Source organism: Sphaerodactylus townsendi, linkage group LG05 (genome assembly GCF_021028975.2).
Source record: "Sphaerodactylus townsendi isolate TG3544 linkage group LG05, MPM_Stown_v2.3, whole genome shotgun sequence".
Lineage (NCBI taxonomy): Eukaryota > Metazoa > Chordata > Lepidosauria > Squamata > Sphaerodactylidae > Sphaerodactylus > Sphaerodactylus townsendi.
Genome location: NC_059429.1, coordinates 115,297,147 through 115,312,258, shown reverse-complemented (window position 1 = coordinate 115,312,258; position 15,112 = coordinate 115,297,147). Strand labels below are relative to the sequence as shown.

Sequence of the window (15,112 nt, the reverse complement as noted above, 5' to 3'; positions counted from 1 at the left end):
TGCGGTTGGACGCGGCTTTGACAAAAACAGAAAGGGAGAGGAGGAGACGTGCATTCTTTACAAAAAGGACTTTATTGTTGCCGCTAATAAGAGAACTGAAAGTCTGTATGAGAAATTGAAAAACTGTACAGTCTTACTGAAACTGTGAGGTCGTCGCAGTGCCTTACACAAAAGACAATATACCTGAAAATGTATTATACCAAAACATTTAGCTTTGTTTTTTTCATTTTCATTTTTATTTTAAAAAAGACTTCTATGGCAATCTGTAAAAAAGAAAGACCTGATGAGTAAATATTTGCTTAAGGCATATAGCAGAGCAGCTCACTAACTTTCTAACGAGTTTAAACATGGATTCTTTTTTGTTCCGTTCCCCCCCTCCCCCAATAGGTTAACCAATACATCCACTTTGAAACGCTACTGTATATACACACCCAAACTACTACATACATATACAGGACATCAAAACAAAATGCTTACATTTTCAGCATTATAAACCTTATACACACCTCACTAGGCTTTACTAGGGCATTCTACTGTCTGTTTTCACTGCAGCACATATCTCTTGAGTTCAGACAGGTAACAAGGCAAACGGCGGCCCTCATTAGCAGAAGAGGGCACAGGTAGCCAGAGAGATCTTTTCATTCTTCCTGACCGGTTGCAAATAAACTACAATCAAGTCACTGTTAAGAATCTGGACCCTTCCGCACATGCAGAATAATGCACTTCCAATCCACTTTCACAATTGTTTGCAAGTGGATTTCGCTATTTTGCATAGTAAAATCCAGCTGCAAAGTGGATTGAAAGTGCATTATTCTGCATGTGCGGAAGGGGCCTCAGAGACACATTCTGGAATTCAAGTCTTCCCCCCAACGAGGAAGAATGTAACTATTCGGCACCCGCTGCTTTTTTCAAGGGTTCTGATTTTTTTTCCTTTCAGCTAAAATTGCTTGATGTCTACGGAAACAAAGAACATACTTTGAAAAAAAAATCTCCCTTTGCTTCCGGAGGCCTTTGCAGAAAAGCCATTTGTTTGGGACGTCCGAAGCCAAACCCAACGCACCTCATGTTTCAGCTCTTTTGCTGCAGAATACTTGTGTATGCACACTGTATGTGTGAGGTGTGAATATGGCTTTGTATACATTCTGGAATGTCTGTACTATACTTACTTGGCTGAAATATGTGGTATACAACTGAGTTAACATGGTATACGTAAAAACTGAATAGAAAGTCATGCCAAGTATTAGGCAAGATACAGGGTTCTGTTTTTTGCTGTTTTTGTTTTTTAAAAAAGAGAAAACACCAACTAGCCTATTGGGCTGAATGAAGACGATCTCAGCAACACCCTCGGAATCACGGCCATTTAAAATGATCAGGTCATGCAAATATAATCTGGGCACATCAGGAAGCAGAAATACAAGATTCTTTTCAACCTTTCAAGCACACAGGTTTGTGTGGGTGTGTTTTTAAAAAACCAGGACACCTTCAGGAGACTCTGCATGCATTTGAATAGAAATGGGGACACAAATGCTGCTTTTGAACAATACCCTACGAAGTGACAGAGTGTGACAGGGACAAAGCAATCACCGTATTGCAAATCACACAGATGAGCCATTATATATTATATCATTTTCTATACTCAGTATTTTTCATGTTTCCAATACTACTAAATATTGATGGTTTAACAATATTCCTTCCCCTCCCTCCCCAAATTCTGGTCTGACCAACAGTCTCACAGGTAATTTTTTTAGAATGAGATTCCCAGTACTACCTGAGGATTTATTATTGTACCTTTGCAAAGCCCTTGATGTAAGCATCTTTTTTAAAAATAAAAACCAACCTCTCCATTCTCTCTTTTTTCCCCAAAAGACCCTCAATTAATACCTAATTGGTTCAAGGACAAAAAGAAAAAGAGCCCCAGTTCAAACGAATACGGAGAACAAAAATAAATATGGAGTGAAAAATATATAATGCATTTTTTTTAAAAAAAAGAAAGAACAATGTCTAAGTGCTACGTAAGTAGAATACGGAATTTTGTTCAAAGGAGGGATTAGCGACACACGATCAGTTGTCATGGTTCTTTCTGAAACAGCTACAATTTTATTGTCGAAGGCTTTCATGGCTGGAATCAACTGGCTTTTGTGGGTTTTCAGGCTGTGTGGCTGTGGTCTGGTAGGTTTTGCTCCTAACATTTCCCCTGCACTTAGAGTGGCATCTCCAGCGGTATGTCACGGTGAGAAATACCTCTGAAGATGCCAGCCACAGAGGTGTGAGCAAAAACTACCAGACCACGGCCACATAGCCCAAAAATCCACAACAGCCAGCTACAATGTTACTGAATGAATGTGTTATTGAATGAACCTGACCACTCAAGAAAAAGATTTTTTTCTGATTTCTAGTCCCCCCCCCCCCCAAAAAAAAAAAAAAAAAAAAAGAACAGCAAGAGGGCTTGGCAGAGTTCTGGCAACTTATCCCCCCCAAAACTACAGACAAAAAAAAGAGAGAAAAAAATCCCATACTTCTAATTTCTGGTGCTCTCTAGCAGCTACAGCAAGTTAACCTCAGTTCCTACACAACAAAACACCCCAAATCCTCATCCAATGGAACAACCTACAAATAGGGCCACAAATCTCATCAGAGTTGGAATGACCACTCCTTTTTCCCCATGAGGAAAACTCTCAGACACTTAAGCCTGGCTACTGAGAAGTATCACCCTGAGCCAAATGAAAAACACTCTTGAAATCTCTATTTTTTTTTTAAAAAAAAAACATTAGAGCCACTAAGCCAATTGCTTGTATTTTGCAAGATAACTGGTTCTGCTGGCTGGAGAAAATAACTCCTGAACTCAGCTACATGAAATTTATGGAGAAATACTCCCAATGGATCTCTCTGATGCGGAGGAGCTGGCCTGTCTTCTGACCTAAAATCCTCCTCTGGTTTTATCTGGAACCCAAAGCATTCTTCGTGGGACAAATGTAGCATGAAATTTCATTTTACATTCCTAAATTGTTTGGGGCTGATGACAACAGGCCTTCAACTCAGTTCTTTTGAAGACAGTTATCTGAAACAACTGGTAAATGCCAGTAGAAACGCTGTCGTTGCAATTCTTTTCTTTTCTCGCGACAGATTCCCCCCCCCCCCCCCCCGTTTTAATGAGAACAAAAAGATGATGCCACAATGCAACAGGTATGTACTGGATGCAACCAAAAGGGCAGTTGTGGGAGGAAGCACATTTCATCATTTCCAAAGAGGAGGCAGGGAGAGAAGTAACCTTCGACCTGCTGGGATGCCCTGAGCTGCTGCCAATGCCTACTATAATAAACACCCAAGGAAAGCAACAACCTTTTCCAGAGCAGATAAACTACCAGAGAAAATATACTTTTCGCGACTTGCACTGCCAAAAACACATCTGAGGGAAACGGCAGGGTTAGACCCACCCAGAGGTGCTACTGTATAATCTCCGTCCGTTCGGCTGGGGCTCCTGAGTAGCACCCGCCAATTTTAACTAGCAGCATTTCTGCAGAAATGGTTCCTCACAGACTCAAGCCCCCCCAGACTTTAAAAGGCATCAAGGAAAGAGCTCTCCCTTTGCAAACTTTTGTATATTCTTGGGTGTGTGTGTGAGTAGTGGTGTTTTGTTTTTTTAAAAAAAGACCTATCTCATGTATTTGGTTGCAAACACTTGGAGAAGAGAAGCAAATTTTCACCTGTGCCTAAAGGTTCCTTTTCTGGACCAAAACAAAACAAAAAACTTGTTTTAAAAATACTAAAAAAATAAAAGAACAACAATGTGTTGTAAACTCTTATTATTCCATTGAAAGTAAGAAAAAAAATAATAATAAAAACACAAGACTTATTTGGCATATTCTCTGCTTACTCCTGAATATCTTAAAGGCCCTGAGATTAGAATATTAAATTCTTGGGACCACAGGGCTAAAAAATTAAACCCTAGTGCATCAATTTTTCGCTTTAAGCCCTAACCAAAGTTCCAGCTTCTCAAACTTAAGATACGCTTCCCACTGGGGCAAGGCGTGGATGCCCCCTTTAGCTTTCTTTTTACAGAAACAAGTTAAGCACCAGTTACATTACTGGCATTTCTGGTTCCGGTGCTGGTATGTCCATCAATGAAAACAGGCCCTGTAACAGAGGTATGCTCCAGCTGTGAGGACGGTGAACAGGCAAATGTTGACCAGAAACGGTTTCCAAGTGGCCACCATGTTCTCCTCCTCCTCCTCCTCTTCTTCTTCCGGCTTTACCAGCTCTTCACTATGTGGTGAAGTATCAACAGTTCTCTTCCTAAGCTCAGTGTCTTGACTAGTGCTGTGAGGCAAGAAAAAAAAAAACAGATTCTGATCAGAATTCTTCATCACTGTGGAAGAAGGAGCTACTATACGGGGCACGGTAGACCCTTATTGTACCTTTTGTTTATACTTCAAGTTAGGCTCTGTACAGATCACAAAAACAACATAGCCCTTCTCCAGAGTGCTTAAAACCCAGGTCTGTCTCATCAATCAGAGAGAAAGCCAAAAAGGAGGGTGGAAAATATGACAGGGGTAGTAGAGAACAGTTATTGGTAAAAGACAGTCAAAACATAGTACAGTGATTCAGGAAAAGTCTTTAGAGTGGAGAGGAATGCAGCTGGTAAGGGAGAAAGGAAACAGCCACTGCAGGTATGCGAAGCAGAAGAGCAATGTGGAAGAAAGGAATAGAAAGCGTTGCTTCATTTACAAAATGGACTACTAATATACAAAAGGCATCACCCAGCTTTCAAGAGAGGATGTAGAATTTTAGTTTCTGTTTACTCTGATAGTTCGACCACTGAAAGTTGGGTAATTGAGATCTGGCCCAAACTGACCACCAAATATTGCTCATAATGCGGAAAAGGAGAGGGGATTCAAAAGATCAAGCTATCAGTCCTCCTCCACTATCTACCAGCATGGCCCAAAGGAAGTTGCAACCTGTCTTCAAACATCCTGGCTTGCCTTTGTGTGATGAAGACAACTATTTCTTCATGTCTTGCATTGGGAGATGGAAATCCTGATGCCTGAAAACCCAAGTCACATTCCTGCCTAGCAGTACAATGGTCCCACTTATTACATTAATTCCCCCCACTTAAGATGCTCTCCTATTCTTGCTTTAAGCCTTCTGACCTCAATGGGTGGAGCTGGCTTATTTCTTTATAGTCCAAGAATAACTCCCCCCCCCCCACCCCCCCAAAAAATCTATTCAACTGGATTTACAACCAGGGGACTGTGGAGGAGAGGAGAAAATATGATATAATAACCTTCCTTGCTATTAAATCTTCCCCTTCCCTGATATGCCTTTTCCCTTTCCTGCTTCCTTCTCTCCTTCCCACCCAGCAGCCAGCGTCCCCTGTCTTCACCTTTGTCCTCCCTGGGAAAACTCTGAACCAAGTTGTGCAGTGGGGAACCCGCAAGGAGGGGGACTTCCGAGGGGAACCTCCCTTTCCTGTTCTCCTTTTCCTAGCAGCCCCTATCCCAGGGGTCTGCAACCTGCGGCTCTCCAGATGTTCATGGACTACAATTGGCCATGCTGGCAGGGGCTGATGGGAATTGTAGTACATGAACATCTGGAGAGATGCAGGTTGCCTATACCCTCACCTTTCCTTGCTTTTATCGTCTTACGCTTAATTGTGAACTGCTCACAGAGCTTGGCTAGGAACAGAAGACACATTTTGTAAAGAAAACGGCATCAAAGGAACAGCAGTGTTTGAAACAAATGCAGAATAGAGCCAAAGAGGGGGGGAGTAGTCCTCTTAATTCCTTTCCCCCCAGTTTGTCCCTGAGGTCCATCAATCAGTTCCCACCCCATTCTGTGGAATCTTATGTTCTTAATCTGAAGTCTTGTTGAAGGCTTTCACGTCCGGATTCAACTGGTTGTTGTGGGTTTTCCGGGCTGCGTGGCCTTGGTCTGGTAGATCTTGTTCCTAACGTTTCGTCTGCACAGCCACAGATGCAGGCAAAACGTTAGGAACAAGATCTACCAGACCGCGGCCACACAGTCCAGAAAACCTACAACAACCAATCTGAAGTCTGTTTCAAGTAATTCTGTTCTGTTCAGGTGAGAAATTCAAAGACAGTAGCCGCAGACAGAGAGCTTCTACCGCATTTCAGGATTTCACGATGCATATGCTCAGAGGCAGGCAATGTTCTTCAAAACCTTCCTACCCTTCTGCTAGAGCAGTGGTTCTCAATCTTCCCAATGCCGCGACCCTTTAATACAGTTCCTCATGCTGTGGTGACCCCCAACCCTAAGATGGAGAACACTGATGCAGAGAGTCTTAGGCAACCCCTGTGAAAGGGTTGTTCGACCCCCCAAAGGGGTCGCGACCCACAGGTTGAGAACCACTGTGCTAGAGCACCCTGCAGTATGTAACACTTGGAGGGGGGGGGGGGGGCTCTGCATGGCCTGAAGTTACAAAAGAGTATTGAGAGGTGTGATAGATAACTACAAAGATAAACCCTTCTTTTTGAAAGAGAAAAAGAGCATAAAAGGAATGAATGGCTGTACCTTTAAAAAATAAAATTTGAGGAAGAAATCTCACTGCCCATAACCAAGACAGAGAAAAATCACTTATCGCTAATGAAGTAGCAGCGCCCTCTAGTGTTCACAAACGCCCCTCGGTTCTGCTTCTTCTCTCTTTGGATCATTTGAAAGTTAAATATTTCTATGCCCTGACCTGGATGACCAGGCTAGTCTGATTTCATCAGATCTCGGAAACAAACCAGGATCAGCCCTGATCAGTATGTGGATGTGAGACCACCAAGGAACACCAGGGTTGTCAACGCCACTTGCTTTGAAAATCCCACGAGTGGGCATATGAGTAGGCCTGTGGTGGCGAACCGCTGGCACTCCAGATGTTATGGACTACAATTCCCATCAGCCCCTGCCAGCATGGCCAATTGTAGGGGCTGATGGGAATTGTAGTCCATAACATCTGGAGTGCCAAAGGTTCGCCATCACTGGAGTAGGCTGTTACTTGATGGCGCTTTACACATTCCTTAAGCTTTTCCACTCAGCCACTTGTACTGACAGACAAGAAGTCTTCAGGCCAAGGCTTAACAAACACCTTGACATCTAGGTCCCTCTAGTGATGTGGAAAAACCTTCTGCCATCTCTGGTGGGGGTGGAAAGTGCTGCCGATTGTGGCTTATGCTGACCCTGTAGGGTTTTTAACGCAAGGGACGGAGGTGGTTTGCCATTGCCCACCTCTTCTCAGCAACCCTGAACATCCTTCATGACCTCCCACCCAAGTTACCAACCAAGGCTGACCCTCCTTATTAGCTTCTAAGATCTGATGAGGTCACGCTAACCTGCCACCTCTAAACTGCCCTTGAAAGAGAACCAAACAACTTCTCTGATATTTTGCAACTGCCTTGAAGCATTTTTGAATGTTTCAGTTCCCCTGAGAATGTTTCAGTTCCTCTGGGGAATGGAGACTGCTAAACGAGCGATCTGTTTTGTTGACATCTAGTACTATGATTTAAACGGTGCTTTTGGAATGGGTATTTTTGAACTGCAAGGCACCGGCCATTCAAAGCACGTATTTAGTGAACTGACCTAGTTTCCAAGAAATGTTGCAGCATTTTCTGTTTCAAGATATTCTGAAGGCATAGAAAACATAAACAATCACCTGCTTTCAAAACTACTCTTGGCTTCTTTAAGAATTATAAATGTATAACCTGGTCAGGAATATAAAGAAGACTGCTTGTGATATATGTCAGTTGAACTGTTATCAGAAAGCACATGTAAGATTTGATGTCAGATATAAAAGCTTCGGCTTGCAGCCACCAGACTTTTTCCATGGGTGTAATGATTTCTGCCCATGAAACACAGCTTGCAGCTTCTGTAGCAGATTGAAGCCCTGCCCTCCAAGCATTTTGCGAGAGGAAGTCATGACCCATGGGTGGAAGTCCTTGTGCCCACGGGAAAACTTAAAGGGTACCCACTCTGGGATCAGGTCACTAGCATTCTCTGAGACGCACACATCTTACCCATGACAAGCCTCTGAAGATCGATATAGGCAAAGCACTAGGACCAAAATCTACCAGACTGTGCTACAGCCCAGAAAACCAACAACAGCCTGAATATTTGTCCCCTGGAAATCTTGGTCTTTATGGTGCTACTGGATGCCCTCTTCAATAACAGGGGAGCTGCTTTTTTGTTCTTGCACAAAAGGAAGTTTAGAAGGCTTTCTTTACCCCTTTCTTCTCAACCTTCTCCTCTCTACTTTGTGCACTGGCACCTAAAGAAGCCTCATGTCTTCATTTAGCCAAACAACTCAACCCAATGGCAAAGAATGTGTTTGAAGCATTAATCTGAGCCCAGGATACTAACAAACGAAGGTATCAAACTCACAGTCAATCTGCTCTCTGTTTTCAAAACATGCCTTGACAACGTTACCTGTCTGCGTCTAGCGGCTCCCCATCGGGCACCTTCTCCTGAACAACGGTGACTGTACATTTGACCTCCTCCTCTTCAATCACCCGATGCTTGGGGAACACGGGTTCAGGCAACCTCCCGTTATTCATTTCCGAACCTCGTTTGGGCGGTCTCGGTGGTGGGGGAGTATGCTCTGGCGGCGGGTCCAAATCTTCATTGGAAAGCTCTTTCCATTGTTCCTTCAACATTTTTTTAAAATCAAAACACTTATTAAGATTCTCCAACTGACAAGCATTACGAACAAACAACAATTTAGATGCCCTGAGTGACTAGGAATTTACTCAGGTCCATCAGGTTGTTAAAATTAAGGGGTGTGTGTGTGTGTGTGTGTGTTATTGCAGTTTGTCTCCTGAGAAATATTTGGAAGAAGCAGCAGCAGCAGCTTACAACCACAATTCCTTCCTCTCCCCACAACAGGCATCCTATGAGGTAGGTGGGTCTAAGAGAGTTCTGTGAGAACTGTGGCTGGCCCAAGGTCTCCCAGCTGGCATAATGTGGAAGAGCAGCAGCAGTAGCAGAGTTTAGATTTATACCCCACCTTTGTCTCCTGTAAGGTATCTCAAAATGACTTACAAACTCCTTTTTCTTCCTCTCCCCCGTCCTCTGAAGAACTGAGACTAGCCCAAGGTCACCCAGCAGGCTTCATGTGTAGGAAAGCAGAGAAACAAATCCAGTTTACCAGGTAAGAGTCCGCTGCTTGTATGGAGGAGTGGGGAACCAAACCTGGCTCTCAGGATTAGAGTTCACCTGCTCTGAACCACTTCGCTACGCTGGCTCTCAGGTTAGGATGAAATGCTGCTGAAACAATGAACCGCTTCTGAGCAGAAAAACTGCTGCTCGAGGCCAAACTAGATGTGACAGCATCCCTTGAACTGGACCTGGCGATACCACCACCATTTTACAGCCTTATTTGGAGAAGCCGGCCGCTAATAATAGTGCCCCCCTCCTCCTTGTGGCCCTGACACCTAGGCCACATACCACCTAACGAGACTCGCCATGCCTCCCTTTCCAGGGGAGAGGGAATTCTAAATGTGGAACATAAGGCGCCTATCACATATTAATTATCTCTCTATCCACTGAGATCATGTAAACTAAATTTCTAGTTTTATCGCTGCTTTTAAATGTTTAACTGTTTTATATTGTTGTTTTATATGCTGTACACCGCCCAGAGCCCTTTGGGGATGGGGCAGTATAAAAGCCTAAATAAATAAATAAATAAATAAATTATGCTGGCCATTCAAAAATACCTGATCAGGCTGCAGTGCCACAGGGTGAGGTGCTCTTGTGTGTCCGTTTCCTACCCCTCAGGCGCCGAGGGGAGGGCAGTTTCAGCACTTGAAAAGACATCGGGATGGTGTGGAAGGACAAGTCATCCATCTGAACACTGGACAGCAGTGGATGTTTTAAAGGGCCAGTCACCCTTTCAGATGGTGGTGGTGGTGTCTAGATTGGACCTCAGAAAATCAGGGCAACAGCTGGCATCCTGACAGAACACCTCCCTGCCCCAGAGTTGTAAATTAGCGTGAACTATTTTGAAATCACGATCTGGAAAACCCTTCATGGGGCACCCTGGAATTTAGTAAATGTCGGTCTGTTTGTTGTAGCTGACTGTACAGACCTATATTATCATAGGAGAAAAGAGCTGGGATTTTTTAATCGTTTCTGGAATCCTTTTAATCTCACGATTGCACGTAATCCCCAACGTAGACTCAAGCCAGGCCACACGCCATTCTAAAGACAGCTTGACACGAAGTACACTCACCTGCACCGAAGAGTCTCCCATAATAAATTTTGCCCCCTCTACAACTGCCAAGTAAGAGAAGCGGAGTTGGTCTGTGGTCTGTATGAGCCCCATTCTGTATTTTCTCATTTCGAGGAGAACCAGCTTGATGTCGACAGAAGAAGGGTCTTTCCTTTCATCCATCTGAATGGAAAAAGGTGAGAGACTGAGCTTGGGCTCCACTTCCGCAGCAACAGCACAACTATTCCCTTGCAGAAACGCCGGAATTCTGGCACCTCAGCCATCTGAAATGGTTGCGGATTACTTTAACTTCTATCACTTCAAAGGTTCTAGAACACAGGTGTCAAAGTCGCAGGCCTCCAGATGTTATGGACTACATTCCCATCATCCCCTGCCCGCATGATGCTGGCAGGGGATGATGGGAACTGTAGTCTATAACATCTGGAGGCCCGCGAGTTTGACACCTGTGTTTTAGAACATCAGTTGATTTGTCGTTTTTTCTGCCGTGCCGTCACTGTCCCCACTGCTTCAAGGTAGTCCACGTCATGCAACGCAAAAGGTCAAACTACAACCCTGTGATAGTCACAGGAAGAGGCACAATAATTGCCGAACACCTCTTTTCTTTTTCCAGATCTTGGCTCACCTTTCCACTGGCTTTTCAGTTGCATCAGATCATGTGGTCAACATAGCGAGAAGGGCTAAAAACACTGGGGCGGGGAGGGGGAAGGTTAAAAAAGGTTTCCAGAAATCTCCTGCACTCCCAAGCGGAAGAGTCTGGCAAGTCTTTCCTGCCTTCTCCTCCTTGCGACAGCTCTAAAAGGAAGAAGAAACTGGGAGCTGAGTGGATCTATGTCAGTGGTTCTCAACCTTCTTAATGCCGCGACCCTTTAATACAGTTCCTCATGTTGTGGTGACCCCCAACCCTAACGTTTATCCATTTTACAGATGGAGAACACTGATGCAGAGTCTTAGGCGACCCCTGTGAAAAGGTCATTCGACCCCCAAAGCGGTCCCCGACCCCCAGGTTGAGAACCGCTGGCCTATGTGGACAGAGAACGGCTCAAAACAATTGGCTGCTCTCAGGGGCTGAGGAGAATGTTCAGCCAGCAGATTTGGGCTAGCAAAACAGATAAAGAAGCAATCTGGCCTGCTCCCACCTCCTCTCTGCAGCCCCTCACTTTGCTTGGCTTGTTGTCCACACAGGTTTTCCAAACCCCAACATCACCTTTTGGGCATTCACAGCAGTTGCTGGGGAGAATGTGGAAAACAAACCAGCACCTTTTGCTGGTTGCGCATAGGATCCAACTCCTTGCCTTGAGCAATACATTCTCAGAAGGGTGTAATATACAGAGACCTGTCAAAACCATATGGGGGCCAGTCAATACACAGCCTTCTGAGATTAACCCAACACTCTGCACCTGACAGGTACATTTTCTTGAATGCATTTACAACTTCCTTCCAAGCAAGCGTGCTTAGGGTTGGTGAAAGAACGAGGGACGGGAACAGGATTCTTCTGTACCTCTCTAGCTCTGTGGCAGAAAAGACTGCATTGAAATTATAAGTTAGGAGGAACTGTGCAAAGTCATGGCAATAACCCGAAAATGAGGGGAACTAGTAGTTGGATGTGAAAAGACAGAACTCTACGTTTTCACAGTTCCGCTGGCAAGAGAAGTGACATTTATTGAAACAAGACAGATGGCGGATTGGGGGCAGAGTGGGAAGATTGACTAAAAAACCACAAGCCTCACTGACAGTTTGGTTCCTTCAAGGATTCGAAGTGGAAATGTGTAAGTGCAAGGGGAAAATGGGATTCTCCACAGCACTCAGAAGATCTGTGCATATGATTTGAACTCGCTACACCTTTAGGTGCTGCTCCTCTCTTTTATGAGGGTGAAAAACCATGAGAACTGGGTGGCCTCCATGTGGAGCATCCATGCTACCCAGGAGAATATGTTCGCTCTACTGACAGAGACTGTTGCCACCCCAGCAGGCACTGAGCAGAACAGCAGAATAGCATTACAGCAGAATTAGGACAGAAGTCTAAACCGCTCCCTACAGAAATGGCTTACTGAGATTTCTGAAAATAATGTTCAGTTCTAAGTCCACTTCAACTGAGCCACTTTGTTGTTTTACCAGATGGCCTCCAAAATTTCCTTTGCATTTCACGATGAGCAAATGGTTCTTACCAGGACGAGGCAAGTATCAACCAAACAGAATGTTCCAGATCTCCCGATTCCTGCACTGCAGTGCACTACGATGGGGCCGTATTCAGGGCTTAGCGACCCTGACTCTCTCACTTTGAACAGGAAGTTGAGGAATGAAGCTGGGGATTCTGGGACTCCAAAGTCAGGCCACGTTGTATAGTGAAAGTGCAGAATCTCTCTGGTTTCGTGTGTCTGCAAAATATTTTGGGGAGGTTATTAAGATGCTTGCCAATCAGGAGGCTGACATTCCCCATATTTTCACAATCCTTGATAAAATTGCCTACATGCAGTATATTACACCGACAAGATTTGTCTTAACTAAATAAAATACAGCCATTACTGCTAAACATGCCATTCAATAGATGACATGCCTTATTCAGAATCTAGATTTATGGCTATTAATGTTGCATAAAACTCTAGTGCCACAGCAGAATTTTGGAGATATTAACCAAAACAAGGCATTCACACCAGAACCTCTGGCCACTCAGACAAAGATTAGCATGGATGACTTCAGGGATGGACAGTTGCTAACTTGGATTCACCGCAGCATTTTCTTAAAAATAGCAGGGTTATTGCGTCATGGAATGAATCAGGAAAGCACTTCTAAAAAGGAAGCAGCCTATGCCACTGTGTGTGGTATGTACTGTCTGTCTCTTGTAAGTATTATGCTGTTCTTACTACATGGGTTCCTACTTTTGAAATTCCACTTTCTGCGCTGTTTGACATGTCGTGCCTAACACCCTCTCTGTCCCATTTCTAATTTTGTAATCCTGGTCCTACTGCATTGCTTATCAGGCATCTCATGACTGCAGTGTTTTATACCATGTAATTCGCTTTGAGTCTGAGAAGAGAGGCCTTATAAAGTAAATAAAAAATAAACAGCACTTCTACAGATGGAAGGATCTCCACCCACAGAGCATGACTTTCTTGCCTCCTCTTTCCCATGACAGGCCAAGTTGAGAAAGGCATACTCTGTGGGCAGAGAACCTTCTGTCTGTGGAAACGCTCCAATGGAACCAAGTCACTGGAACGGAGAGGAGCTGAACTTTGAGGTATTCTTGCAATTCAGTTCCTTAAATGTTCATGTCATAACTTGCCATTTGCAAATTATGGTTAAAGCACCAAAGTCTTATCTTATTAGTATTAAGTTTCTTCGGAGAGAACGCTGTGTAATTTTACATTTCTAACTGCGTCAATATCAGACACAGTAGAAAATGAGCAGAGAATGACGGCAGGGGTTCATTCAGTCCACTAACAGCAAGTATAAAATTTACTTCAAGATCAAGGCCAAAGAATTTGATATCAGCATCCTGGGTCTACTAAAGCAATGACCAGGGAATTGCCAAATACAAAACAGAAACAGGGAAACAGTACTCCACTTGACGGCATTGGTTTTCCCATCACTTACTGTCAGGTTTTCCAACTGTAACTGTCGTACTGTATAGTAGGATTTAATATCTTCTGATATCAAGGTGAGCTTCAAGTTTGTGTCTTCAAAGAGCATTTCTTTTTCTTCTTTTTGCGGCCAGTACTGTGCACATTTCATCTACAGATTAAAAAATAAATCAGAGGATAGACCTATTGACAAGCTGTTTATTTATCATTATGGAGAAACATAGAACATTGATACAATACTACCGTGGGGAGCGGAGAGGAAATTTACACACACAGAATCAGTCTCTGAGAGAAATTCAACAAGTGATTGTTGAAAAATACTACCCGCTAAAATAGCAGCCCTGAGTACAAAAAAAATCTTTCCGTGTCATGGATATGTTGCTAGCCACCAGCTTTCTGGAACTCTTCTGAGATCGCAAAACATGGCCATTTTGGCAAAAACGGCCACTGCAAAAAGCCAATAAAATAGTCCTAATGATTTGTCGAAGGCTTTCACGGCCGGAATCACTTGGGTGCTGTGTGGTTTCCGGGCTGTATGGCCGTGTTCTAGCAGCATTCTCTCCTGACGTTTCGCCTGCATCTGCCTCTGAAGATGCCAGCCACAGATGCAGGCGAAACGTCAGGAGAGAATGCTGCTAGAACACGGCCATACAGCCCGGAAACCACACAGCACCCAAGTCCTAATGATTGACGGGATTTCATTGGGAGAACTGCTGGAAACTTAACACAAACAAAGCTGAACCCATTAATTTGGAAGCAAAAGACAACTGAAATTGAATTGTCCAGTTCACCAAATCCCCTCCTCCAAAAATCTCAGCCTGATGAGATCATTCTGAAGCCATATGGGATAGCTTAAAAGGATGTTTTATTCTTACTGAAAATTGGAGCTAGCAAGCATTCCAATTACCTAAGATCTTGACTGATCACAGTAATTTTCTCAGTAATAATTTCCTAGGAAATCCAGCCCTTGCCTCATTAGAATGCTTATATGGTATAAACTTGAGTCAGTCAAACTGTACAAAGTAGGTATCCAGAGCTTGAGGAGACACCTAACTGAAAAATTGTGCAGTTTATAATATGCACGAGGAAATTCTACAACTGTTGAGAACTGCGCCTTTGCAGAAGTCAATACCATTTCTCTGGCCAGGATATCACTGATGCACAAAGACGGAAATGTTATTTGTAATGTAACCTTTTCAGTGTCTTATTATCAAACAGGAGAAAAAACAGAAACAAGAACAACTGTTATGACATCTCTTTAATTACTTATCAAAAGACTAATCAGATGATAATGCTGGAGATCTTTCACAGC

The 15,112-nt window shown here is 43.7% G+C and overlaps 1 protein-coding gene across 2 annotated transcripts in view; it reads right to left on the bottom strand.

Moving 5' to 3' along the window:
- Window positions 1–53: 53 nt before the first annotated feature.
- The window catches only part of PTPN1 (protein tyrosine phosphatase non-receptor type 1), a 78,618-nt gene continuing 63,559 nt past the window's right edge, over window positions 54–15,112 (bottom strand). Inside the window, exons 5-9 of one of the 2 annotated variants that reach the window (XM_048497156.1) lie at window positions 13,814–13,951; window positions 12,388–12,597; window positions 10,223–10,384; window positions 8,422–8,642; window positions 54–4,317 (exon numbers count right to left, since the gene is read on the bottom strand). In XM_048497156.1, coding sequence (XP_048353113.1) covers window positions 4,119–4,317; window positions 8,422–8,642; window positions 10,223–10,384; window positions 12,388–12,597; window positions 13,814–13,951 — 930 coding nt within the window. In that variant the 3' untranslated portion in view covers window positions 54–4,118. The remainder of the gene's footprint in view (window positions 4,318–8,421; window positions 8,643–10,222; window positions 10,385–12,387; window positions 12,598–13,813; window positions 13,952–15,112) is intronic. The other variant, XM_048497157.1, reaches the window with a different exon arrangement.